At 41.2% G+C, this 27,541-nt stretch overlaps 4 protein-coding genes across 5 annotated transcripts in view; 2 read left to right on the top strand and 2 right to left on the bottom strand.

Moving 5' to 3' along the window:
• irf8 (interferon regulatory factor 8) overlaps positions 1 to 9,547 on the bottom strand; it is a 53,948-nt gene extending 44,401 nt beyond the window's left edge. The window contains exons 1-4 of the mRNA XM_088614313.1: positions 9,291 to 9,547; positions 8,051 to 8,084; positions 5,442 to 5,524; positions 4,259 to 4,308 (exon numbers count right to left, since the gene is read on the bottom strand). Coding sequence (XP_088470439.1) covers positions 4,259 to 4,308; positions 5,442 to 5,524; positions 8,051 to 8,084; positions 9,291 to 9,311 — 188 coding nt within the window. The 5' untranslated portion in view covers positions 9,312 to 9,547. The remainder of the gene's footprint in view (positions 1 to 4,258; positions 4,309 to 5,441; positions 5,525 to 8,050; positions 8,085 to 9,290) is intronic.
• A 1,747-nt stretch (positions 9,548 to 11,294) lies between these two features.
• On the bottom strand, positions 11,295 to 15,476 carry cox4i1 (cytochrome c oxidase subunit 4I1). Of its 2 annotated transcripts, none has more exons than XM_088614316.1 (5): positions 15,344 to 15,476; positions 14,342 to 14,418; positions 13,540 to 13,704; positions 12,824 to 12,955; positions 11,295 to 11,583 (listed from the first exon to the last, which is right to left on the bottom strand). In XM_088614316.1, exons 2-5 carry the CDS (start codon positions 14,415 to 14,417, stop codon positions 11,447 to 11,449), a joined length of 510 nt encoding a protein of 169 aa, XP_088470442.1. In that variant the 5' UTR covers position 14,418; positions 15,344 to 15,476; the 3' UTR covers positions 11,295 to 11,446. The 2 variants fall into 2 exon arrangements, with proteins under 2 accessions (XP_088470442.1, XP_088470441.1); XM_088614315.1 differs by having other exon boundaries at positions 15,348 to 15,382.
• A 275-nt stretch (positions 15,477 to 15,751) lies between these two features.
• On the top strand, positions 15,752 to 21,184 carry emc8 (ER membrane protein complex subunit 8). The gene is made up of 5 exons (XM_088614317.1): positions 15,752 to 16,407; positions 17,050 to 17,126; positions 17,216 to 17,285; positions 17,801 to 17,895; positions 18,622 to 21,184. Exons 1-5 carry the CDS (start codon positions 16,207 to 16,209, stop codon positions 18,779 to 18,781), a joined length of 603 nt encoding a protein of 200 aa, XP_088470443.1. The 5' UTR covers positions 15,752 to 16,206; the 3' UTR covers positions 18,782 to 21,184.
• Positions 21,185 to 21,890: 706 nt separating this feature from the next.
• gins2 (GINS complex subunit 2) lies at positions 21,891 to 26,943 on the top strand. Its single transcript, XM_088614318.1, has 5 exons — positions 21,891 to 22,075; positions 22,452 to 22,566; positions 23,726 to 23,825; positions 24,931 to 25,057; positions 25,459 to 26,943. The coding sequence occupies exons 1-5, from the start codon at positions 21,986 to 21,988 to the stop codon at positions 25,585 to 25,587; spliced, it is 561 nt and encodes a 186-aa protein (XP_088470444.1). The 5' UTR covers positions 21,891 to 21,985; the 3' UTR covers positions 25,588 to 26,943.
• Positions 26,944 to 27,541: the final 598 nt, after the last annotated feature.

Below are 27,541 nucleotides of genomic sequence, written 5' to 3'. Positions count from 1 at the left end.
GAGCATAGAATAATTTCTCCAAAATGAATATATATTGTATATTTATTTTATTAAAGAGCACATTTTACTAACTAAAACACTGTTCCACAATTTAAAAATAAAATATACAAATCCCTCTTGTTATAAGTGCATCTTGTACAAAACAATTATGTTGATTGCACAGGTTTAACTTTGGATTAATCACTTAGCATAGCGGTGAAGTCCAGTGATACACAAATCAGGGGTTGAAATTTCATGAGAAGTATAAAACTTCACTAAACAATGCCATTGTTGGTGTTCTGTGATCGACAGACAATATATAATGAAATTATTTGGCATTGCTTGCAGTTTTTTAAATGCATCTATACTCACCAAGATCGTGTGTAAAATATCTTTGCTTTATGGATTTTTCATCATTCATTAGCAAAAAATGTCTATGAATGATCCTTAAAGCTCTAGTTTTCTTCAATACATTTCTCAATCATCTGACAAGAAAAACACTAATATTGAATCATTTCTGTGAGAGGTTTTCTTATATGAAACCAAATAAATATTAGGTGCCAAGACACAGCTGAATATGTAAAGCAAGCAAAATCTTTAAACTTTTAACTCCAGCAACACTTTTATTACAGCTTAGAATTTCAACGTTTTTAAAGAAATCCTCTCTTATATGGTATTGCTATACAGTACTGCAGTTTGCTAAATTGATACAGTTGCTTAATTGCTGTGTAAATCAGAAAAGTAACACTGATTATCTTGCTATTGATCAGAGTGACTGATTTAATATAAAAGGGCCAGAGCAAATGAGAGCACTACATTAATTAAAAGAAGAAAATCAACTTTAAAAAAATAACCTAAAAAATTAATAAGGCAAAAAAATATTTATACAAAACACAGGAGATCATTGAATTTCACAAAAAGTACCTATTGTATTGTCATGGCAACAAGAAACTTAATCTAAATTTAATTAATCTTATCACACATTTAAATTATTTCAATAGAAAGAAAGTTTACGCAAAAAAATTCAAATATATTAATATTTGAGCTCTATTTCTGATTGAATTTACAATAGTAAAAAAAGGTCTAGCTATCTTTTGAATCATTTGCTTTCTTGCCTATGTTCTTCTCACACCAAGAATATACAACAGAGCAAAGGCAGATACTACTATCAGTGTTAAACCCGAAAAGCCTTCTTTCTTCTGAAGGAAACTCCGGCAGTTACATCCGGTGGGAGACCACACTGGCCTTACGGATAATTGTCTCTCTCTCATAGAAGGTAAGACCACCATATTGTCACACCATCAGATGGGAAGTTAGATCCCATGATTTGAATAAAATGAAGTTCTCCCTGCTGACAGCCCTGTGGGGGAAGTAGGTGGGAAAGCTGCCCAGTGGTGTAGCGCTGCTCTTTGAGCCTCCTGACACAGAGCAGTGCAAACACCAGACTTCTGAAAACACAACCCAAAGCAAAGGGACTCAATCATTTCCTCCCTGGTATTGCTCCCCTATGCAAATAGTGAAATCTAGAAAATTTGTACGGGACTCCACCGATTGCAGAAATCTCCACCCACGAAGACATCACATTCATTGCATGTGACAACTGCAATAAAAATCCTTTAGGTTAAAACAGTACTCTATATGATATTTTACTTTCATGTCAAGAACAGTCATATCTACAAAACCTACAACTTACTTAATCACACCTTAGTTTACACATATTATACTGTAAACCTTAGCAGGATGACCTTCAAAGCCTTCTTTACTGCTGCAGTATGACTCTCATAGACTGTAAAACTAAGATGTATTACTTTCAGAAAACTGGGAGCGATGAAGCACTACTCTGAAGCAGAAAGGTTTGGAAATGAGATCTGGCCATTTTAAACTTACTCACCTGCCATAACCAACTGCTTATTCTGTCTTGCTCTAATCACTGAAATTGATCAAAACTATACAGTACATCTATCTGTAAGTAACCTGGTGTGGGTAACATCCAGAAAAAGAAAAATGAATCACTACAGTTTCCTTAAAGCATTGTCTGAGGCTAGAATATGGCCTGTCTGTAACTAGACAGTGGGGGGCTAGATTCTTAGTGACACTATGTAATAAGTTTCTTATTTTTTGTTAAATTCAGAATCACTTGCAACAGCTGTACAGATTGTGTAAACACTCGTTTACATCTATACATACCGCCAGCTACAAAATTTCTGTAATATGATAGTGCCTTGTATTTGGAGAAAATACACAACTTTAGATCTGCCTGGTGTGTTAGGTGTTCACACATTATGGAGAAAATAGACAAATGAAGGCTAAATGTACAAAGTACTTTTTCTTCAAATAATATTTTGTCTCATTTTATGCATATTGTACAAAGGGCAGTGCTTTAAAGACGATTTTTGGAATATAGGCACTTATTTATTTGATTACCCATGACTAAAACTACTGTATATTAGGATAATATTTTCTAGGTTTCCTTTTTGATATCTGGGTGATTAATATGAGGCAGTGTTAATAGTTTTGTATGCATAAAATCAAATGTCAATCAACTTTCTGGGACTTCAGACCAAAGTTTAGTGTTTCAGCCAAAGTCACTTTAACTGAGAACATAGCAAAGTTTTCACTGAAATGGTTTACCTATAAAATTATTTTTATAACCCCTTTTTGATTGCAATGGCAATTCTCTGGAATCCTATGAACATTAAAATCAGGGCTTTGTTATGTTTCAGAAAATAATGGCGTTTTCCAAATGATTCCCAGCTCCCTGTGTTATGCACTGAATAAAATGTACTTTAATTTTTAACAAAAAGGGGATTATAAACTTTGGGTCACTGTCACGTATAGTTACAGTAGTTGTCATAAAAGCATAAAATTACAGCCGCCTTGTAGGACTATCTGCTATTGTGAAAGAATGTAGATCAGATTTACTGTTCCTTTAAAATACAGTTTACAATAATGAGTTTTGGATTCCTGAAGCAGAGAAAGAAGAGGAGCTTACATCACTAGACTTCCTTTAGGCTCGGGGTTTGGCTTGTGTCTCAAGAGAAAGGATGCCAACCTCTCAACACGGAGAGGAAGCTGAACCCTGCGTGGAGTCAGCATTTCTTGCTCCTTTACTGCCAAAATCACAGAACAGTCTGGAAACCAACAGAATGTTTCTAGTTCACCGCTGCCTCTTCTGACTGGACATCAGGACAGGACCATCCTGCTCCAGGTCTTCAAAAGTCAACTGGCTCGCTCTTGCCTCAAAGAATACAAATCCCTCAGGCCTGCCTCCATACTCCTTTCATGACCCAGCTCTGTGCACTACTCTCATGACCTGTTCTGTTTGCATTTTTATTTTCCTGCTTAATCTGACCAGTCCAGCTATATCAGGCTCAAAGACTGGCTCTAGTGTTACTGCACTCTTCTTAACAGATTTCAGACGTCCACAGCTGTTCAAAGTTACTTCTACACAGCAGAAGCCCCATTAAGACAAACCCTTCCAGAAGAACATGTGTGCACTGGCGTTTCTGATAAACAGTGCCACCAGCTGTATGGCTGGGAATATACTGCATGGGAAATTCAGCAAATTTAAGCCACTCAAAAGAGGTAGTGGCTGCTGTCAGGAACCTGCCTGAAGGGCTCTCCCTGACACACCAATATAGTCTCCAAGGTATGCCCTTTCGTCTGTTGAGCTAGACTCTCTGCCTGCCTTTTGTGCACATCTCACTTGTGAAGTCCACATCCCAAACAGAACTTGAACAACCATGAAGGGAAAACACCTGCTCAAGCAGAAGACTGCAGCCTGTGTATTAACAGTGGTACCACACAGATCAAAAAGCTTGCATACATGCAGCTCTAGAACAATCATTGCTCTCATAGTTCTGGTCTCCGTTAATTGGCTTTGCATAAAAATAAGTAGATTCTGGTAAATTCTAAAATAATGTACATTATTAAACAGGTACACAGGACTGAGTCCTTTGTTCACAACCTTAATGCAAACTAAATGTTTCTAAAAAATTATAAAAAAGGACGTACTTGCATTTTTACATTACACTAGTCCTGTATATTTTTTACTTTCACACCTTGTTGAAAACATTTTTACTTTTTAACTTATTTTAACTTTTTGATACGTTCTACTTTTTTTACCATTCAGGAAGACAATGAATTATATATATAGAGTATGCAATTAAATGTGCAATGACTGATTCATGTTAATCATTTAAGAAATGAAATCAAAAAAGGAAAGTTTTATTTTAAAGTGGACCAGTGTGTTGTTTTAGGAGTCAATAAAATAACTCACAAGTTTTGATTGGAAGAATCTGCTGCCTGTATACAAAGGTAGGTCATGTCCTGTAAGAGACACAAACAATAAAAACCTAAGAAAAGAACAGAGCAAGAAATGAAAGCATACGAAATTAAGCATGCAAGACGGCTTCTGTGCTCAATTAACCTGATGTCTAGCTCAGTGTGGAATTAGCACCACCTAGTGTTCACAACTAAACATCCTCAACTGTAAAAACCTACTGAAGGAGCAGGTGAGCAACTCCAGTCTTCCTGAACTGTGTTCCTTCCTGTTTAAGAGGTAACTTACAATTAGACCTGATTAAGACTTGGAGTTGTGATTTAAAGCCACTTAATTAGTTGAATTAAGGTACAAGTGCTGTCCTTCTGGGCTGGAGAAGCGTCCCCCTGTACTATAGTGTCACTTGCCTTTTATCAGTAGCTGTTGAAAACGGGAACTGTCTGAAAGCTCGACTCTTTTTATATGACGCAGTACGCTAGCACACAGTAGGAATGCTCATGGAGGGGGTGGGTACAGTTTATCTTTACTAATAGAAATCCAAAACAGCTGAGAGAAACACGTCATCCGTTGAGGACACAAATCATCCCCCACAATTTTCTTATTTTATTGACTCATCAAAATCAGCAGTATTGATGACTTAACCGATATGTTCTTTTTAAACTTTTATTGAATGTTTCTCTGGTCAGTCCGGACAAAAATATGCTGCTTCAAGGGTGCCATTTCCAACAACTTTAGCAGACAGAACTTTACACAACCACTCCTTATCCTTTTGACTCAGATTTTATTTGCTATAGATATAAAATCTTAAATCAAATAACATAAGAAATTCTTGTTAACTAAATAACATCCAACCCAGCAAGAAATTAGAAAATGACTCAGTGTGACACCCATTTCTCTTGAATGGGAGTATTTTTACAGCGCATTGTTAAAACCCTTTCAAGTCCCAATGTGCAACTTTCAGCTTTATAAAAACAGCTGCTTTCTTTCTCAGTGTAATATAACAGTAAAATATAACAGACGTGACACTTATAAGAGCATACATATTTTGTTCAAACTGAGAAAATTCTAAATTCTTTTACAAGTAAAATGTTCTTCCAGATAGTATCAGGCATCTAATTACTCTACATTTAAGGTGAAAATATAATGTTTTAGTTTTAACTCCAGCTCTCTTTATTCTCACCTCCATCACAGGTTTGGCATTGTTGTAAACGGACAGGATATGTGTGATCCCATGTGTGGCCAAGCTTTCTCGGTCTTCAGAGTCTGCAAGCAGAAAAAAATAACTACGGCTGCAACATCTTAACTCAGCTCAATTGTTATACGTAAGTTTCAGTAGTTGAGGGTGTAATCTGAGACAAATGCTAAATTGGGGCATAAAAGTCAAGATGAATATGAATCATTAAAAAAACAAAGCCCCTCTGTGAGATTTTATATAAAAGTAATGCAATAATAATTGCTTACACTTCTATAGCGCTTACACCCCTACTCTTTTCGAGAAACGCCCTGAGATTTTTAACGACCACAGAGAGGTCAGGACCTCGGTTTTACGTCTCATCCGAAAGACGGCGCCTGTTTACAGTACTGTCAGACTGTACTGTACTGTCAGACTGTACTGACTACTACAGGTATTTGACCGCAGGGCGAGCGCCTCCTACTGGCCCCACTAACACCTCTTCCAGCAGCAGCCTTAGTTTTCCCCAGGAGGTCTCTCATCCAGGTACTGGCCAGGCTCACACCTGCTGAGCTTCAGTGGGCTGCCAGCTGTGAGTTGCAGGGTGATATGGCTGCTGGCCATAAATAAGAGCTTGACAACCGTTTGTTTGAATATTTGTGTTCAGAACAATGTAAACCTTTGAGAGTAACAAAATCAAGCTGGAAATGACTACTACAGGTATTTGATATTTGTTGAGTAGCTGTGAGATGCTAAGACACCCTTGTCAGCTTGCACTCAGTTTGGTACTAGACGGATAGGAAGTACTTAGTTGCCTCAAGCTAATAATATTTTTAGCTGTATTGAAACAAGATGACATTCAACATAACAGAATAGTAAATTCATAAAAACAGCAAACTGCTTTTAGCTGGTACACAGTCTTTTAGTGACACAAGGTGGTCATCTAGAGTACTGCAAGAGAAATGCAGTGTGCATTGCCAACTTACAGCTGTTCATTTGAGCCTATTTCATGATCACTACCACGCCTTCAATTGAAAGTGGGCTGCATGTCATGGCATACTGTTTAAACCATTAAGGCTTGGCTATTGTACCTCAACATTCATTGCTAACCTAAACCCGATTTTAACATTTAACATCTGTGCACCCATTCATCAGTTTTCTAACAGCTTTATTCAATACAGGGCTGTGGGGGAGCCAGAGCCTATCCCAGCAAACAGTGGGCAAGGTACACTCCGGACAGGACACCAGTCCATCACTGGGCAAACGGACACGCACACACTCACACCAGGGCCAATTGTCCCAGAAGCCACTTAACCCACCAGCATGTCTTTGGAGTGTGGGAGGAAACCAAAGCAAATAGGGGGAGAACATACAGACTCCACACAGACAGCACCCGGGAATTGAACCCAGGGCGAGGCAGCCATGCTCACCACTGCATGACCCTGATCATATTATGATGTTTTAAGAAACAGCTTTTCTATATGCGGAAAAGACTGCAAACATGTCAAACTGAAGGTGACGAAATCTGTATGATAAATACTTTATTACCAAAACAGTTGTCCAATTCCATATTGAATTGGACTTATTACTTACTAGGTAACTCTTCAGTAGTAGATCACATATATGAAGGTGTTACAACTGCACAAACTCCACGGGCTTCTGTAATATTGGAAGCAAATCGATTCAGATATCTTCATGGCCGCGTGCTGCTTAGGCAGGAATTTGATTTTGATCATTATACAACTTTTTGCAACATGGTGTAATATGGCTAAATCAAAATATGATGAACTCTTGGTGCACATGGCATGTCAAATCCACCATGTGAAAATACTTTGATTATGGGGGTTCGTTTAGCATGGCGTAGTTCAAGACTTTACATCTGAACTTTATATCAGTGCATCTTGTGTCACTGCACTAGGACTTGCAATTAGAGCAGTATTATTACAGTCCAAGGCGTGAACACACACCACTGGATTAAGGTACTTCGCAGGACATTGATTTCAAAAGTCTTTAATAACATGCAAGCCATAATAAAGTTCTTATTTTAACACTTTAACAGCTACCAGAGGGCAGTGCGAGGAGCAGTGGTTAGCATGACTGCCTCACATCACTGGGGTTCATCCAGCTGCGCCAGTTTCCTCCCACAGTCCAAAGACACCGGCAGGTTAACAGGCTTCTGGGAAACCTGGCCCTGGTGTGCGTGTGTGTGCCCTGTGACTGACTGGCACCCTGTCCAGGGTGTATCGTCTTGTGCCCATAGCTTGCTAGGATAGGCTCCGGCTCCCCCACAACCCTGAACTGGTCGAAGTGGTCTGAAAACGGATGGATTGTTGCCATAAGAATAAAAGGAAACCCTAGTCTAACTTGCTGCGAGACTCAAAACAGACATACCAGAACTGACATGATGATCATTCTAATTAATACATGTATCTTTGTAAAACTGTTCTTATAACCCTGTTAACAAACCAATTTCAGAAAAACTTCCTGCCGAGAAACTAATGTTCTTGATTTAAATCCACTTTAATGAAGTTCCTCAAGCCATCACAGCTCTGCATACAGCGACTGCACGTCACCATGGAAACACAAACGCAAACACGATATCACTTCAAGGAACATACCTCTTATATTCCCAAGATACAGCCCATCCACAACCTGAGCGGAGAGAAAATGGGAGAGAATCACGACCGTGACCTCAACATGTAAAGAAGGTGGCGAGAGAGTACAGGGCCCTGTGAAACACATTCAAGATTATGGAGACTCTTGACTAGTCGGCGTGAAGCCTAATGCAATATCCCACTACATGCAAAGCTTAGAGCCGACTCGCATGATTATCCAAACTCATATTATCAAGTAGAAATCTGCAGGGACATGTGCGAACACAGCTGACTCTTCTGTCAGGAGAGTAACAGCACTCTGTCCACAGGGCAGCGGAGAAAACGACTACTTCAATATGGGTGTCCCAGAGACTGCTCTCGGGGTCACTTCTCAACATCTTGGGGTGACTGCTTCTCGGCATTAGTACGTCTAGTGCCGTGTGTCAAACTTTAGTCGATGGCGTTGGACGATACTTACAATGGAATTTTTTCCCCTGCAGCTTTTTAAGAGCGTATTTTTATCATACAGATCCAGGTCGAATTCATATTGGAATTAAGGATGTTTACAAACTGACCAGAAAAGTGATTGCTGGCTCAAGAAATAGCTGAAAACACCTTATTGTAAAATGACAGAAAAGGAAAATGCTATTCGCAAAATACAGAAACGCTGTAGTTTTATCTTACTTCAACTAAAAGGATGAAGTTATTCAATAGGGCAAATGCGTAAATTTCAAGTATATAAAAACGTGTAAAAAAGTTTAAAACTTTGCATAAACTTACTAAGATAAACTTTTTACAGAAGCCTATCCGATTTCCACATTAGAAACACTCAACGGTGGAAGTTCCAGCAGAAATCTATACTCCGGCGACGACGGTCCCACAATTACGAGGCTAAAGTTGGCTTCTTATTCGCCAGCTTCTCCCATAATTAGATACGACAGGCGTTTGCAAAGATTTGCTTCTTGAAAAATTGTACTTTTATCTTACGTTTGGTGCTATTAAGAGCATTATGAAACTTAACTGGCTTTTTATGTTCCAAAGGAAAGCAAAAAAACTTTAGAAGATCTTTAAAACATTGTTCTGGCTTGTTTTGTTTTTTCCCCAATAAAGACTCTCGCGTTAGAAAGTCACATATTTGTGTCAGTGGCTTAATTCCGATTTTACGAGCTTCGACGGTGTAGCGCTACAAAGACCGTACAGGTAAGAGCTGTAATGAATGCTTTGTTTCTACCTACAACAAGACAGCAAACAAAGTAACTGTTACCTTGCTCATTCCGTTTCCCATGGCTGCAGAAGGCGGCTGATTTGCATGTATCGAAAACAAAACAGTCTAGGAAGAAAGACGCACTGAAATCCCACAGGACTGAAATGCCTTGAACACGCACACGATCGTCTGTTTGCCTCGATTAAACAGTTTGTGGGAAGCCGCTACGAAGCGCCTATAAGGATCAGTTTTCCAGATCACATGCGCTTGTTTGTCTCCCTCAGGGGGGAAAAAAAAAACATGCCAGCGTTTTAAAGGTCAGACACCGGGATCCGCGCACAGACGCAGGGCTGGCCACTCGAGTACGACGGGTCAAGTTTCTCTTCCGGAATTGACCGAAATAACCACAGCGCCGGTGTCTAGCCAACTGACTTCAGGGCGGGAGTTAGATGACACGTTGACTTCGTGGGATAGCCTGAGCGCTTGTTTTTACTTTTAGGTGACACCACCGCATACCTGTAATTAAACCTGCATGGCGAACGAGCGCTTTCTGCCTTTTGGCGCACCGGTACCGACTGAATCCCTATGTAGAGCACTTACATAACAGCTACAGCTCTCCTTCACAGCTGACAGCTACTGCGCTTCATCGACCAAGGCATGATGCTTCCTTCCAACATTAATCCCTGAAAAAGATATGGGTAAAATAAAACGCTGATTAACATTTACTGACCCCAGTCCACGAATTCCTTCCTGTCTGTAAAAAAAACAAAGGATTTCATGAACAATTTTATTTTTCCTCTTCAGTGCTAGGTGTGTGGGACTTCCTTTCAAACGACAAGATTTCAACATACAATATCCGTGAGCTTTGTGAATGAAAGGGGAAGGGCGAGAGCAGAACCACCAGCACGGGAGTTTACAACGAATTTACAGAAAACAGTCTCACGGAGCGGGCAGATACACGGCACATGTTATTTCACGTCGTTTCCGAGGCGGGTAACCCTTACCGGTAGGAGAAAACACTGCATATCGTATGGGTGACTCAGAGCTACAGGAATCAACACAGAGATCTGCGTCTGTATAAAGATGTATCTTTCCCCGTTAAGACAACGTGGCTAAGCATTAAAAAGCAAGCAAAATGTTTGGGCATGTCGTATTTATCCCTGCCATTTAAGTCCACAGTAGTTTTGTTTAAGCTTTACAGTGCACTAGTAAGACTTCATTTGAAATACCATGTTTCGTCTTGGTTACTATTGCGAATAGGATATTGCCTCAAAGTTTGAAGAAGAACAATAGCGTTTCCTGCTCTCGGGGATTGCCGTACAGTCAAGGGAGCTACTTGTAGATCACTTCAGTCTAGACAGAGCAGATTGAGGAATTTGATTCCAAGATACAAGATCCTATGGTGTGTTTATAGGGATGATCCCAGGGGGCAACAAAACGAGGAATAAAGTAGTGATGAAGAGGACAACTAAGAGGGAACCCATTTTGGATTGAGAATAGGATTTTTTTCAGAAAAAGCTGTAGGCAAGTGGAACAGGCTTGCCAGCCACTTTTATGGAAAATATTGGCAACTTTTATTTCACTTAACTACTAAAGGAATTGCTTCTCGTTAATATTTTTACATTCCAAAATAATCTATATATACACATTCATGTATACAGGCTACATTAAATTTAGATGGAACATTTGAATGCTATTTAATATGGTGCAAAAACGTTTTCTTAATGATCTCACCAACATTAAACCAGGCTGTGTTCCAAAATTAAAGTATGAAGATAGCACTGCTATGTTTATAAAAAAGTTACTGCGTCAATAGTCTGTCAAAAAGAGCCTCAGAGTTTTAATGTACATATCTGCAGAGGCTTAACCTTTCATATGAAAACCATAATCTTAACATTTTGTTTGTGCTAAGTTACCGTTATCTACATGATGAGAGGTTGCAAACAAAAAATACAACTACGGCACATCGATATTGTAAGTTCTTGAACCAAACAAAATACTCTTGAACTTTCCTCTTAATGCATTGCAATCACTGCAAGATCACAAAGAAAGCAAACTTTCGAGTAAATGACAGGAGTTTTATTATCTTTAAAATGTACAGAATAATCTTAAGAGGAAGTCAGCTTCCAGAATGCATTAACTGAGGTAAAACTGTGAACAGGCAAGTAAAGACAGGATGTTAGTCATTCATGGTTGTATGTGGTCCATGTGCTAAATCATTTCTTCCACTGTTTGTTCTCGTAGTCCCATTTGGCTGAAAACCCTTCAACTGGGTTGATCCTCATGTCCAGCATTCTCTGCAGCTGAGCTGCTTGGTACTCTTCAGACAAAGTGTGGGGAACCTCACCAAACACTGCAGGGCAAAAACACAAGCAAATCACAGGGGTTTAATACTGGCTGTTGCAAAACATCTACTTCTTGTCAGCAGAGTCAAGGGGACAAAATGTATCTTAAGATGCAGTATTAATGTCTTCCAAATGGTCAGCCAATAAGACAACAGGGATACTAAAAGTTGAAATTTAAAAGCGGCGAAGCTTAACAAGAAAATTAAGCAGGACATTAAAAATGTTTGAATTCTTGATCATCTTCCAAACCAATGATGATAAAAGTAAGATTATTCACTAGTAAAGAAAATATTTTAAGATTTAAAGAAAAATATTTCAAATTATACTCAATATCACTCTCCTACTTTTTCACCAGCTGGATACAAATTTGGATCCCAGAACCACATTACAGCTACTACTTGAGCTTGTTCCATAAGCTGTAAAAGTCTGTTCCAAACCCCCAGAGCTCCGTGTGTAAAAAGCACCTTCTACTCTTGGTTTTAAACAGAGTTTTCCCTTGTTTCCTCTGGATTGTATTTCATTGTTGATTCTGAAATCCTCAGGTTTGCTTTGTTAATTCCTTAATGTATTTTACATTGATAGTGCTGCGCTCTTACTCAGTTGTACTTTTAGATCGTATAGGAACATTTACCATGTATCCTAACAAATGGTAAACTTTTTTCTGAATATCAAAAATAGCTGACTTTGACATAAGACCGTTCTGCCATATTCAAAATGAAAGAGAAGTCAAAAGCAACACAATTTCAGTTGCTCATCTTCATACTGTCAAAAGGAAACCAGAACACAAGTTCTTTGTTACGCCCTTATAACACCATCCTCACCTGAACAAATCTGTTCTGTAGTTTGAAAAGGGAAAGTCTCTAGGAGAAATTTAATTTACTGAGAAAACTGATCTTTTTTAGCTTCCATATTCCTTAACAGAATGAAAAGCAGTGCAGCTCTAATTTTAGCAGGGGATTTATCTTTACTTGATCCATCTATTTAAAAAATATGCTACTTACCAAATTATTTTCATACTGAAATTTTAAAATGCTTGCCGTTATCTGGTGCAATGATAATTTGAATTATGGTTGATCAGAAAGTGAAATTAGCAATTTAGCAAATTAATTTTATATTGAATTAATGAAATATTAAATGCAGCAGAGTAAATCCCTGGAGAAAACACTTTAAAAAGAAAGGGGACAAAATGAATACCAAAAACGTCAACATGAAATCGAAGACAATCCATTATATCAAACATTCACTTACCAAATTTCCTTTGCCAGAAGACAATTAAACCAGTAAACCCAAAGAAGAAGAATATTCCCGCAACAACTGACTTCCATTCGTTCGATCCCCTGTTCATTTCGGCAAAACTGTCCTTGAAGCTGATGCGGTACACTGTTGGCAAAGGCACAGAACTGAGCGTGGTTTTAAATGTCAGTGATGCCACTTTACGCTAAAGCAATTAATACAAATTCTCCAACACTGCCACGTTAATGACGGTATGAAACTAGACAGGCGGGGTGTTGGCCCTTCCACTACATTGATGAGCTCCTCGCTCTGCAACCCCCCTCCTGCAACCTCTTTGTCCTCCTACCATCTGGTAAAAGGTATCGCAGTATTCGGGCCAGCTCCTCCGGACTCCGTAACAGCCTTTTCCCACAGGCTGTCAGGCTCCTCAACACCCTGGTACCTACTGCACCTACTCCAAATCTGGAAACCTAGTTCTTTTTTGCCTAATGTCAGGCATCAGGCATACTGTCTGATGTATTTCTTGCACAATCCTGTAAAGTAAATTGCACTCTGCACATTGCACTTTATGTACCCTGTATCCTGTCAGAAATGTCTATGTCTACATGTCAAAAGCATTGTCTTGTCTGTGTTCGCACCGTAGACCTCGAGATCGAGATCTTGCTCCTCTGTATACTTGTATACGGCTGGACTGACAAATAAACGTGAACCTGGAACTCTGAGGCACGTACATGCCACTTTCTCCTCTCTGGTCAGCCCGATCCACGCCCCCATCTCCTTCTCCTTCAGGGTCCTCTGCTCCACGCTCAGCTGCTTCACGAATGGCACCTCAGGGAGGGGCGTCTCGCGGCAGTCGAAGTAAGCAGGGAGGGTGTAGTCTTCCACCTTGGCCACCCCTGCGCCGTGCCCCAACATCAACAATCACACAGAGTCAACAGCAATCACACGATGCAAAGTCGCTCATTCTGGAAAGGGTGTTAGGATTGCAGGAAGCAGCTCGCTCTTCAAACTGCCCTATTATTAAACCTGCAACGGCGCACTGCTGTCAAACCATCACCTCTGCAGAAAATACATTCATATTCAGCTTCACAACAGCTTCTACCATCTAAAACTAAACAAGCAGTTGGTGCTGCTGGGGTAGATTAAGGAGAACATCACAGCCTATTCAGGACAGTATATTTTGACTCCACCTGCTAATGTCGATAGATTTGCTTTAGCCTAGACAGCAGGCACTGTTCCAGAAATGAAATCCTAAATGAGGTTTCCAACACCTTCAGTGATTCCAAGTTCATCCAATTTACCTGGGCGACTTCAGATTGGCGATTAATGTTTTGACCTAGATTCAAATATCACTGAAGGTCACAATGACCCTATCAATCACGAAATGACAACCTTCCAAATAATGTAATCATCAAACAGGACATGAAAGGGAAATATTCTAAAAAAAAACCATGAAGCAAAATATAAGCCTGTATTTCTTTCATACACGATGACCCGTCGGTTGTAATGAGACGGCAGAGGAAAGAAACTTACCATGCCCCCCGCGCAGACAGACTGAGGTGGAGATAGCTCGTTTGCCAACAAGACTCAGTGCTCTGGAGGCCAACATTCTGGAAAAGGTTATTGACAGTGGTTATTGTCTGAACAGAGATCAGGACCTTCTAGACAATGTTCCAGATCTAGAATTACAAGATCCACCATCACTGTACGTCGGGCCTAGCCATTGCTACAAAACTGACCCACATCTTCCTACGATATCAAAGGTCTACTACAATCGAGCATATCATACAAATAAGGGGGTTAATTCTAAAGCGAGACACGAGAAGGGAACACGAGTTTCCCCCTAAAATCGGTTCAGCTAAAGCCTGCCAGCGTCCAGCAAAACCCAAACAACTCAGTTCAGCCAATAATCAACATCGAAAACAAACAAAACTGTTTTTAAACACACTGCTCCGCACATTAAAAATTTTAATTCATGCCCCAGTTAGCCCGATGGCAACGGTCGCTTGACTTTACCACCTGTTACGACTTACGGCGATATCACATTATTCGAAAATCCACATTTAAAAAGACCCAACAATTGAAGTTTCGTTTTCACGACGGCGTACACAGCTACAGGAAGATGGCAGCGACGCGATAGTAGGAACCGCACAGCAAGGTCAATCTGACCCGCACGACAGAGAGGCCCAAGTCTGCAAGTTCAGTTACACGCAGCACTGGGCTGCTATTTTCTTCAATTGCCAAACGTCGCTAAAATCTGATCCCATAGCGGCGGCTGCAGTTTTGCCCAGGGGCTTCCCCCTGAGCAGAGCTCTTCGCTGCGAGCCCTTCCTGCTCATTCAATGTCACCGCGCATACCAGCACGGCCATTATGCCCCCGGCTTCAACTTAAAAGTCGTACCGCAGGTAAACCAGGAATTAACCATTCCCTGCATAGGTCTTTCAAAATGGCATTTTCAGACCCGATTCACACACTGAAATAATCTTGAGACATAATTCCTCCCAGTATTGCACCGGCGTCTCACACGCCATTACCTGCCTCAGTCGCTCCAGTAGCGCAAAGGAACAGAGACGGCAGGGAAACCGCACGGAAAGGAACTGTGGGATAGCGGAGGACCGCCAGTGACAGGAGAGGGAGGTCTGTGTGTCGGTATAGGTCATTCATTTTTTCGAGGGTATTCATTTTTTTCAGTGATACGATACATTTGAATACATTTTTCGAAATAAATGTATGATAATATTTTGTGTCCGTGTTTCATTTTTGTTTGTTTTTTTTTTTGGGGGGGGGGTTGCGACAATTTTCCCAGCAGTGGTCAAGCGTCAGTGGCTCGCTTACTCCATGTTGGCTCAGCTTTCCCTATCCGACCGTATGTTTCAATGCATTCCGTTGGGAGCCGAAATGGCGTACGCCGGCTAGGGATTTTTTGAACGGTAAGTCTTGCTTTACGGTACCGGTGTCAGAGATCAGCGTGAAAGGCGGAGGGGTTAGAGTCTCTAAATGTGTCGGCGCTTTTAGGCAGTAACTGTGTAAAATAACCCTGCTCGGTCGGTTTCCAGAAGGCCGTGTGGTTGCTTTTATATATATTTTATTGATTACGGCGACAGCGATCCGACTGGCACAGTTTACTGCACCCCACCGTGAGCAGAGCGCTGCACCTCGCTGAATACTTTAGAAAAAAAGTCGGCTCCGTTTCGCCATCGCCTGAGATCATTTGTCGTGTACACGCCACTTTATTTTAAAAATAATCACAATAAAGTGGATCTTATTCGTCGCGGTTGCCTGCGTTTCGGGGGTTAGCGATGTTCTAGAGCGGGATCCGTGCCCGGGGAGTACACGTCGCCTGTCCGGCCCGCCCGGAGTGTGCCTGGATCTGCGGCGGAGTTGGCTCGGGGAGGCCATGGCCGTGAAGCTGACCACGCAGGCCTACTGCAAGATGCTGTTGCACGCTGCCAAGTACCCGCACTGCTCGGTGAACGGGCTGCTGGTGGCCGAGAAGCAGAAGCGCCGGGAGGGCCAGGCGGGGCTGTGCGTGGACTGCATCCCGCTCTTCCACGGCCCCCTCGCCCTGGCGCCCATGCTGGAGGTGGCGCTGACCCTGGTGAGGCTCGCCCGGCAGCTCTGCGACTTTCATACCCCTCCTCCTCCTCCTGGGAACAGAGGTTCTGCCAGCCTTTTGAACCCGAGTTGCCGAGGGACTCGTCGTTTTAAAAACCCGTCTTCCAGGATGGTGAAGATTCACTGGGGGGACGTGAGCGGTCTCTCTAGCTATTGAAAGTTTTGGCATTTATTCGTTGTTCTAATTATGGACGTTTTGAAGATGAGAAAAACGTAAAACGTATTAGGAACTGGTTAAAGTCAATGTTATTCCTGCTGTAAGAATTGCAGTTGTGATATTTAATCACACTTGTCGTGAAGGGTATATTGGTCTTGGGGCTGTTGAGCTATATTGTTTTTATATACATTTTTTTTACTGGGAATCTCAAACCAGTTTAACGCAGTTCGTGCGTTTTCTGTCTTATTAAAGCGGTGGTAACCGCATCGCTGGAATCGATATCTCGCAACAAATTCCAGTTCTGTTTCACAGGTAATATCTGGTTGAGTGAAATCTTTGTTGCTAGATGTCGTTAGGCCTGAAGATTGACTGAACCCAAAATATTGTATGTCTGCTTCAGCAGAACTTCAGTTTCCTGCCATTTCTCAGCAACTTACTGTCAATTTGTCTGTTTTTTTTTCTTTGCAGATTGACAGCTGGTGTAAGGAAAACAGATATGTGATAGCTGGGTATTATCAAGCCAATGAGCGCATTAAGGAAATCAGGTAGAATAGTTATATTCCGAGTACATGAGCACTTTGTTTTCACTGTACTTGTGAACTACTGACTTGATCTCTTTGTCTGTAATTCTCAGACCTAACCAAGTCGCAGAGAAAGTGGCTGCCAGGATTGCAGAAAACTTCAGTGAAGCCGTGCTGATCATGGTAAATTATTTTCAATTTCAGCAGGAAACTTTGATTTCCCTACTGGTTTAAAATGAAATGGGATTTTTGTGAGAAAGCAGGGGAGGGGGTGGTGGTGGCATCTGAATTTCCCAGATTTATGTTTTCATATAAAGACGGTGTTCAGTTTAGGATGTGCTGTGGCAAGTCCACCCTAAAAGCAACACGCTGCACTCTGCGTTAGTGCTGTGCCTTCACCACTTCAAATATGTACGTGGTCTGTGGTGCACAGTACCTAGGAGTAGTTTAGCATGAGCCATGAATGAATGTTTTTTGAGTTTTTTAAGAAGAGACGCTTGGGAGATGCACTGATCACACACATTCTGGGTAGCAGCCCTGCTCTCATAAACAGATGGATTTTCTCTGGCTGCTGAGAAATCTGCAGTTAGTACATATACTGTACCCGAGTAGTACTTTTTCGCCTGGTCTTACACAAGTATCATGTACCTTTAGAAAGCTGAACTCAAACACCTTCTCCATGATTTCTTATTTCTCAGGTGGACAACAATAAATTTACCATGGATTGCTTGGAGCCAATAATTACTGTCTATGAGCACCACGACAACAAGTGGAAATGCAGGGACTCAAATTTGTAAGTGTCTTTTAATAAATATATATAAAATAATTATTTAATATAATTGCCTGCTGTAATTTTAAATTTTGAACTTTTAAAATTGAGGGTGTAAACCACATTTTATCCCAGGCTGGTGGGTGTGTTAATACACAGTGCTCACTGGTGTGTCATGAAGATCTACTATCAGCCCAGCTCTGGTGATTTGCTGATGTCATAATCTCCAGCACTCTAATAAGTAATATTCCATTCTGTGTTTTTGGGAGCAAACAAATGTGTCTGAAGCTAAACAATACACTTTTACCGCTTTACTGCCTGCGCTGTAGTTTCGCAGTCAGTCACTCAGTGTGCAAGGCAGCAATTATATTAAAAAACACAGCTGTTTTTCCCAGCTTTTCCTGACAGTCTTTTCCGTGCTCTAAGATACCTGTTGGGTTTCAATTCTCATAGAGCTGGGCTGAACTGCTGAAGCTTTGGGCTGTATGAAGGTGAAACAAACCTGCAGTTCCTTCAGTCTTTCAAACAAAGAGAATTGTGATGGCTGAACTTCCCATAGCCTGAGATGGTCTTCTAGATGTCATTACTGTCATCGGGCATCTTACACACAAGCACCTACCACTCACAGATAAGACAGTCAGTATATGTGGTTCAGCTGGACAGCAAACCCATTGAACTGAGTGCTCAGTAATTACTGATATAGGAATAACTATTATACCCCAGACACGTAACGTTGTTGACTGCTTTTAGCGACTGCTGTGAGGACTGGATTGAAGCGCAGAAGATCACGGCTGCTCTTCTGGAGGGCAGGTCGTACGAGAGCCTGGTGGACTTTGACAATCACCTGGATGACCTGAGGAATGACTGGACTAACCCCGAGATCAACAAGGCCATCCTGCACCTCTGCTGAGGGCTCCAGAAGCAGGAACACTCTTCAGAGCCATTGCTGCCCAACAGAACTGGGATCTTTTTGCTTTTTGTTACCCCCCGTGAACTGTTTTTCATGAGCAGAGCTGTCTGTGCACAGACGACGCTGACTAAACAATGAGTGTTTAGAAGAGGCCGGAAGCAGGGGTACCCGGTATCACATCTGCAGTTTTAATGTGATGGAAAGTAATCAGGTTTCTATTGAAATAACAGGTATCCTTCAGACAGCTGTGTATGTGGAATCACGGGTGTGGTGAGTTGTAGTTTCTCATGGCTGTTTCTGTGTAAACTTGTGATGTACTGCTGTTCGGGTGCAACACTACTGCTGTACTGCAGCGGTATTAGTAATTAATAGTTAAAAGATTATATTGAAGGGATTAATTAATTAAAAATGGTCATTCTGGTAATGTGCAGTTTCAGATGATTAAGCCAAGAGGTAGACTAATTGTATTCCTGAAATTACAATTTACAATTACTTTTTTTTTTTATTTGGTAGCCTTGCCTGTAAATTAGATTTCCCAGTGTGTATAAGTCATGTTGTTCCTAGAACTATTCTTAAGTGCTTCCTGTCCAGGTTTAGGAATAGCATTTGTTGTTAGAATCCCATCATGTATGATGTTTAAAATTGTATTTCCAAATCAAAATTGTCATTGCATTTTTTAACCTTTTAACCAGACTTTACAGAAAACTAAAGTAGTCATTTTTGACTTATGTAAATGCTGCTTTTGACCATTTCCTTTGAATATAAAGAGTGACCTGACTTTTTAGTCTATTAGACGAGCACATGACCACAGGGATATAGATCTTTCTACTGAGGACCAGGAAACGTGAGTGGAATCTTTGGTGCATCATTTCATTATCTTAGAAGACTTAATTGATACAAATTCTTTAAAAAAAGTCATTTTTATAGTCCTAAGCATCTTAACTGTTTCACCTGAATTACGTAGCTGAAGCAATTGGCACCACAGATTCGTCTAAATTTAGGAAATTGTTTAACCTGTTTTTTTCTTTCAAGTTAAATGCTAATTTTAAAACACCACAGTAAGATACAGTTTTGTTGTGCTAGAAGAACTCTTTATTGACCTTCCCGGAGCTTCTCCCACTCTGTGTGCTCCGGAGGTGGCTTTGGGAATGCAGCGCTGAGGAAAAGGTGGAGCAAAATGAATGGGGGATGTTTTCTGTGGTAACGGCCTTCAGACAGGAGGCCTGACAGGACAGCATTGTCCATGGCCATCACTGTGGACACACAAGAAAAATGAGTAATTAAGGAAATTAACTACAGAAGTGTGGAATTTACTACCAGTAATGATAGTCTCCATTTACTCTAAACTTTAAAAGCCATCTCTTCCATCTCATCATAGGTCATCACTTCAGTTTCGCCAGTGAACATTATCTACTTAACGGTTAACTAGTTATTGGCCAGATACTTCACACCTGTCCCCAATCAAATGCTGGCATCATGAACTGTGTAATTTGCAGTTGGCAGGCTGGTTTAAAGTTTTGTTTTAATCTGAGCTGTTAGCTCAACATGTGAACAGCCATGTTATCACATTGATGTGAATGTCTACAAGAAACATATTATCCAGAGTGATAATTCACAATATGCACAATTCTCTTCAAATGCAATATTTCCTAAGATCCTTAAATAGTATGGGTATGTATCAATAGTTTTCATAACCAGCATGAAAAAAAATCAGATTTCTTGGACTAATAGCTGCAGATGAGGACAGTCTACTAATTTGTGGTACAGTATGTCTGCCAAAGTCATTTAAATGTAATAGGCATGGAAATGCTTAGGATTTTTATCTTATAGGATTCATATTCATTCTGGACCCTGAAAAACTTAACAAGATGTTGATTTTGAACTGTTTGAAGTTGTTGAAGCCTTATAAAATATTTAGTCTTGTGTTTGAAAACCTTAGTGTTATTCAATTCTTTAATGGTCTGGGAGCCATTGGTTTGCTAAAAATAATTTAGAAAATGTATAAGATTTGTGTGTTATAATTTATATGCATTTCATAACCTCAGAGTTAATCCCATGTATTGTAGTCTGGTATTTTAATTCCCAATTGCTGTATAAATCTGAAAAAGTCTAATCGTTTTATCTTCCAGATCAGGTTTTAGACCACAGTCATCTTAAAATGTAAATTAGAACTAATAAAATGTTTTTAAAATCTAGGTTATTTTTCATTTTTTCTTTATGATATAACTTGTAATTTGTTAAGGTGCTGTAATTACAGACTACTAATTAAAGCAAGCTGCATATTTTTAATCCTAAAATGTTAAAAATCATTGAGCATCAGAAAAGCGCTTGGCTTTCATATACTATTTATGCATGTATATTTTTAGAAAAATAAAGTGTATGGGTTTTAGAGAAAGATGAAAAGCTTTCTGCATCATTGAGTCTGACCAGGTGGGCAGCACAGTAGTGCAGAGGGGAGCATTGCTGCCTCACTGTGTGGGACTGGGTGCTCTGTGCATGGAGCTGTATGTTCCCCCATCCTCGCATGCCTTTCCCAGACATGCTGGTAGATCAGCTGACTCCTGGGAACACCGGTCCTGCTGTGAGTGCGTGTCTGTCTGCCAGGGTGTGCCCTGCCTCATGCCCATTGCTTGGTGGGACCGGCTCCAGCTCCACCGCAACCGTGAATTGGAAGAAGGTGGTTAGAAGATGGATGGATGGATGATTAATTCACTGTACTTTTGACCAAGTTACACTAAATCACCTCATCAGTGAGGTGAACCAATTAGGTACAGGTAATGAAGTAATTAAGAAAGTCAAATCATTTTCAACGCGACGCAAAACTTTGTTTCGGAGATGAACAAATCTTTATTAAACATACTAAGATGCTGAAAAACTCAATAACATAAAAGTTATAAACATACAATTATGTTAATAGTGACTATTAACGATAAAAACGTAAGTCTGAATAATTAAAAAATATGATTTACCTCACAGTAACCTATAATTAACATAATATAAGTTTGAATAGCTAAGAGTTTCCACGGGTAATAATCGAAACCGAAGGGCTGCTACAACAGGAGCCGGACTTCCGGTTCCCCCGTGACTGCCGACAGTAAAAGTCTTCACTTCCGGGTCACCGCGTCATCGTCAGAATTCAGCGCGGGAAACTTGTCGGCAGACTGTGGTAACTGGTGAAATATAATTTAAAAGTCTGTCTTGCGGATGGATCCTTCAGAGGTAGAGTTCTTAGCTGAAAAGGAGATGGTGACCATAATTCCGAATTTCAGTCTAGACAAAGTCTATTTGATTGGGGTAAGTACATAAATGAAAGGGCGTAGCAGTGTAGTTAAGAATGCATCTGTATTGTGGTGTAGAGTATCCGTCCGGTTAGATACACATTTGACAAGCAAATGACAGAACATCTCTTTACATATTCTTTTTGCTTACAGTAATAATAATGGTAGACACAAACTACGTGAAATAGCTACAGTTAATGAAATGATTCCTTCTTTAAATCAATCAAGATTAAAGAAATCCGCATGTTTGTAGAACGCGATTTTAAACCGGACTGTAGCGAGTGAATTTAAATCAAAATGCGAATTTGGGATGGTCGAACCACAGCTCTGTCAATTTTGACATGTAAAATTGTTTTGATTTTAAGCGTCAATAGTTCTTATTGTCCTGGTAGGGGGACTTGGGTCCTTTCAACCCCGGTCTGCCCGTGGATGTGCCTGTCTGGCTGGCTATCAACCTGAAGCAGAGACAGAAGTGTAGAATCGTGCCCCCCGACTGGATGGATGTTGGTGAGAACAGCTAATTTGTCCGGTTATGAAAAGATGGATAGATGCCACTGGATGTATTTGTTTCCTTTACATGTTAGCCTTTAGAATGCATTCCAGTTAATTTGCTCTGTCCACTTATTACTTAATGTCTTTCCCTTGTAGTTCATCTGTTATTATTAACGCATTTAGTCGATTCTCAGTTAATAATTCCTTAGACCTACAATTTATAGCTTTTCTGGATACTCCACTCAGAGTGCTTTACAGGTAAATAGTCTTCACCACCACTGGTGTGCAGCCCAGTGTGCCGGATGTGATGGCAGCCGGAGTGCACCAGTACTCTCCCCACACACCAGCTCTCAGTGGGGAGGAGAGCAGAGTGATGAAGCCAGTTCAGAGAGGGGGGTTATTAGGAGGCCGTGACTGGTAAAGGCCAGGGGGAAGTTTGACCAGGACACCAGGGTAACACCCCTACTCTTTTTTGAGAAACGCCCTGGGATTTTTTAATCACAGAGAGTTTGGACCTTAGTTTTACGTCTCATCTGAAGGACGGCACCTTTTTACAGTTTAGTGTCTATCTGTCGCTATACTGTGGCATTAGGACCCACACAGACCACAGCCCCTCTAACGCCTCTTCAAGCAGCAACCTCAGCTTTCCCAGGAGTCTCCCATCCAGGTACTAGCCAGGCTCACCCCTGCTGAGCTGGTTGTCAGTTGTGAATTGCTGGGTGATATAGCTTCTGGCATAATTAAGAGATCTCTGGTATTTGAAATCTGAATAGTCCATCCATCTTGTTTCCAGATATTGTCTAAATTAAATTAACAATTGCCTCTGACAGATTGGTAATAATGAGGATTGTGTATCTCTAGTCTCAGCAACGGACAACTTGCTTGTTTTAATCAGTTTAAAAGGGAGACTTTATAACTCTGTGTTTACCAGAAGAGTTTGAGATAGAATGGGATTTAAAAACCACATTCAATTGAAAGACATTAATGTGTAAATGCAGCTTTATGTCTTTTTTGAGATGTAAATTTGCTCCTAATGCCTGTGTCTCATAAAACCTAACGTGGCGTTCAGCTTTGGAATGAATCTGTGATGGTGCAGCTGGTCATGCTGTCTGCCTCGTTTGGGGGGTTAGCCGTGAGAGAGCGTGTTCAGTGTCAGCCCTTGTCTCTACTGCAGAGAAGCTGGAAGAGATCAGGGAGCAGGAGAGGAAAGTAGGGATGTTCACCCCCATGCCCAGTCCATACTACATGGAGCTGACCAAGTTACTGTTGAACCAGTGAGTATCGCTGCACTCTCGACCTGTGACACAACACCCTTCCTACTCGGTCATGAAGCTTCAAAGAAATAGCTTTTCCTCTTTGCTTGAGCAACATGCAGTGCCAAGCTCAAGTATTCATTCCTTTCTGATGTAGTATGTATGTACGTTTATTTTAAAGCGAATGTTTTTCACCACAATTTGAATACACGTAATATTTTGGGTAATGAAAGTTAAATATCAGCAGAAACTGCCATGAAAATTGGAGAATACAATCTGTTGACTTCACGAATACTCACCCCCTCTGTCCCGATGCTCGGTGAATGCTGTGAGTCTCTGCCAGCTGTGCACACTGTGCTGCTGCAGTGTTTGCTGTTCTTCCCTGGAAACGTGCTTGGCCTCGGTCGAGCTGCTTGGCTGAATGACCGCAAGTCTTCAAGTTTTCAGTCAGACTCAAGTCAGGATTTTGGTGGGGTCAACCAAGGACATTCAGTTTCTACTTTTGCCACCACCCTATAACTTTGGCCTCATGCTGCTGAAAGGTGAGTTTTGTGTCCCAGTGAAGAACATTAGAACTGTTGCAGAGGAGAGGAGATTATTCATCCCATCTAACCTTCTTGTTAGTTTGTCATTGATTGATCTGAGGATCTCATCCAGCCCTTTCTTCAAAAAAGCCAGGAGATCAACTTCAACCATATGGCTGGCTAGCCTGCTCCAGGCTCACGCTACCCTTTGGGTAAAGATGCTCCTCCTCTAAATGCACTTCCCTGCAGCTTGCACCTGTGGCCTCTGGTTTGTTTCGCTCTTCGTGCTGGAGAAGTCCACTGGGCCGAGTGTGTCCGGGCCTTTGATGATTCTGAATACTCGTGTTGGGTTCCCTCATACCTTCTTTGTTCAAGACCGATTTGCATAAGAAACAAACAAACAAAAACAGTTTATTGAATCCTTGCTGTGATTTGAAGTGGCATGTGGGATTACAGAAGGTTTAAAGAAATATAATTTTCAGATATGTTTTTCAAGAGGAACACACGTGCATCTTAAGACTGTGAGCTTTCATTTGTCTGCCCCCGTAACTGTCCTTTAAGCTCTGGACACATGCTGACCTCATGGGCCTGTCTCTTCAAAGTGCTTCTGACAACATCCCCAAGGCCGATGAAATCCGGACGCTGGTGAAGGACACGTGGGACACGCGCATTGCCAAGCTCCGCCTGTCCGCAGACAGCTTCGTCAGCCAGCAGGAAGCACATGCCAAGGTAGGGGGTTTCCATTACTGACAGACCGGCGGTGCTTTAGACTAGACCGGAGCGTTCCTGTGGCTGCTCTCTCAGTTATTGAAGTCAGCTGCATATTGATTTAGTGCCTGGTTTGTCCTCAGGAGTGATCCCACCACAGTTTGTCACCAGGATCGAATGCCCACCTCAGCTCGTGCCTGTGTTCTCACAGTAATTCCCTCTGACTGGACCAGTTTTGCATTTTGAAACCCTTAGGCGTTGTGACAGTTCGCTGCTCTGAGTAATACAGTGGGGTACATATTGAACTGGCCCGTTGATAAGAGAGGAGATATAACGCAACAACAGCCTCATTAATCCGCTCAGCAGACAGTGCATGAACAGTAGAGGTTACAGCCTTGTTTCTTTTCTGTTTTTAATTCTAGCTGGATAACCTGACCCTGATGGAGATTAACACAATCAGGCAGTTCTTCCTGGAGTCCTTGAACCACATGTACAAACTGCGCACAAACATGCAGCCTGGAAAAGACTCCGCCAAATCACAGGACTTTTAGGTGCCGTCCACCCCCCCTCGTGAAAGACTGACAGTCCGTTCTGCCAGGCCTTTGTCTTTGCAATTGGGCCTGTATGACATGAACCAGGGACGTCCTTTTCCAGAAACGTTTGGGTTTACCAGTAAATCCAACAGGTAGAGACAAGTAACTAAGAGCCGAGACTGTGGAAGCTACACAGTCCCACACCTGTAGAGTCCTGAATGTGGAAATGTCTGCAGCCACAGACACTGGAGAAGACAGTGACTCTGCAACACCTGCTAATATTAACGGAAATCCTTTGTCGGGAAATCCTGACTGAGTGTGTGGTTCACACTCCAGTTCAGGGAGCCAGGCCTGGGCTGAGGATAGGCTTAGGATTTGCTTGGTTGCTATATGCAAATAAAGTGCCCTGCGCCCGTACTGGGTGTGCTTATTGTAAGAAGATCTCCATTTCGCCCGGTGACTGTGTGTGTTGCCGGTAGTGTGGGGGTCAGTATTAATACGTTTGTAATCCCTCTGGAGACTTAAAGCACTTAAACAGGATTTTTATTTCCATCTATCACTTGTGTGGTCTAGTGGATTTCACCATGTGCATTTTTAATTAAAAAGAGTCCAGAGTACCCATTAAAGGAATCTGCAAGGCGCCCTAGAAAAATGCTACACTAATTTATGCATGTGTGGGTTTTTAGCTCAATAGTCAAATTCAATTCTTTTTAGCCTGATGTGATAAGATCATTGATATTATTATTGGAAGTTTTTTGATTAAATGCACTTATCCCTGATATACCAATGGTTCATTCCTATTTCTGCATGCCATCAGGTAGGTGTTTTCCAATGGTAGGCAATAATTATAATGCATTAAGAATATTGTGCAAAACCTAAAGGAAGATGCTGCACACTTTAATCTGATGTGTCCACTAGAGGGTGCCAAAGCAGAGCCTCAAACTGGAGTTTTTTTAGAACTACTGTGAGGTTATTGTTTGAATCCAACATGATGTAAGACTCCCTTATAGGTGTTTTTTTCTTTCCTTTGATGGAAAAACAATATGAAAACAACATGCACGCTTATTGCGCTCTGTAGGAGAGCCAATCTTGGTGTCATTTTGAAACTGATAAAACTGCATAGTACATGCCTGTAGTCAGAACCCACCTCTGAGCTGAGTGCTACAGGAGACTGCTGGAAACCCCACGAGGTGCTGCAATGGTTGTGCATGGTTAACTTGGTTTCTTCAGTTCTGTAGTCTGATTATTTTATTTTGTCTTTAATCAAAGTGATGGTCTGATGCATCCTATCTGGACTACATACTGCGGTGACTGAGAAATGTCTTTTATAGTCAGGTGTGGACATAGAGAAATACAGATGGAAAAATCCCCTGACCCTTTGTCACCTCTGTGATTTGTCTGATTAACCATTTTTTTTAGCCAACGGTTCATATGGTTGTCACTGCTATAGCTTATATTTTACAACTGGCTCTTTCATTAAAGCAGCCTTCCATTCATTGTCTTATTGCATTATCTAACAGTCACAGGGGGGCCAGTGCCTATCTGAGCAGGCATGGCTGTGGACGGTGAGAAGAAACCCACATGAAGGTGCAGGACTGAACCCAGGGCCCCCAGCGCTCGGGGCAGCAATGCTGATCACTGCACTGCTGTGCCATCGGTCACTGAGGCCATCTGAGTAAGAGGCGTTGCTCAAGAGAACTACAGCAATGCGTCATCAGAGCTCTTAACTCATATCCTTCCAGAGCCTGAACATAAATCCTCTGACCACTGCTCCAGAATGCGATTCTAAACCAAAAATGTTTTATACTTAATAATTGCAATATATCTAATCTTTACGTATAAAATCCATTTTTTTTGCTCTATAATACCTATCCCTTATTTAATGTTGGTACGTGTTTAGAGAATCCAAGCTAGTTGTTACTCATTCCCGCAAATTAAAGGGTAATTTAGGAAGACTTTTGGAACATTACTG

The sequence above is a fragment of the Lepisosteus platostomus genome, chromosome 20 (assembly GCF_059453375.1).
Source record: "Lepisosteus platostomus isolate fLepPlt1 chromosome 20, fLepPlt1.hap1, whole genome shotgun sequence".
In the NCBI taxonomy this organism is placed as follows: Eukaryota; Metazoa; Chordata; class Actinopteri; order Semionotiformes; family Lepisosteidae; genus Lepisosteus; species Lepisosteus platostomus.
This window is presented reverse-complemented; position numbering and strand designations above follow the sequence as displayed.

Coding starts and splice junctions, on each gene's coding strand:
- cox4i1 (XM_088614316.1), bottom strand. CDS start 14,417: ATGTTGGCCTCCAGAGCACTGAGTCTTGTTGGCAAACGAGCTATCTCC. Junction 12,956..13,539: donor CAGAGAGGAGAAAGTGGCAT/GTACGTGCCTCA, acceptor CTTTGCCAACAG/TGTACCGCATCAGCTTCAAG. Junction 11,584..12,823: donor CTTCTGGCAAAGGAAATTTG/GTAAGTGAATGT, acceptor TTTGCCCTGCAG/TGTTTGGTGAGGTTCCCCAC.
- gins2 (XM_088614318.1), top strand. CDS start 21,986: ATGGATCCTTCAGAGGTAGAGTTCTTAGCTGAAAAGGAGATGGTGACC. Junction 22,567..23,725: donor CCCCGACTGGATGGATGTTG/GTGAGAACAGCT, acceptor TCTCTACTGCAG/AGAAGCTGGAAGAGATCAGG. Junction 25,058..25,458: donor AGCAGGAAGCACATGCCAAG/GTAGGGGGTTTC, acceptor TTTTAATTCTAG/CTGGATAACCTGACCCTGAT.
- emc8 (XM_088614317.1), top strand. CDS start 16,207: ATGGCCGTGAAGCTGACCACGCAGGCCTACTGCAAGATGCTGTTGCAC. Junction 17,127..17,215: donor GAGCGCATTAAGGAAATCAG/GTAGAATAGTTA, acceptor TGTAATTCTCAG/ACCTAACCAAGTCGCAGAGA. Junction 17,286..17,800: donor GTGAAGCCGTGCTGATCATG/GTAAATTATTTT, acceptor CTTATTTCTCAG/GTGGACAACAATAAATTTAC.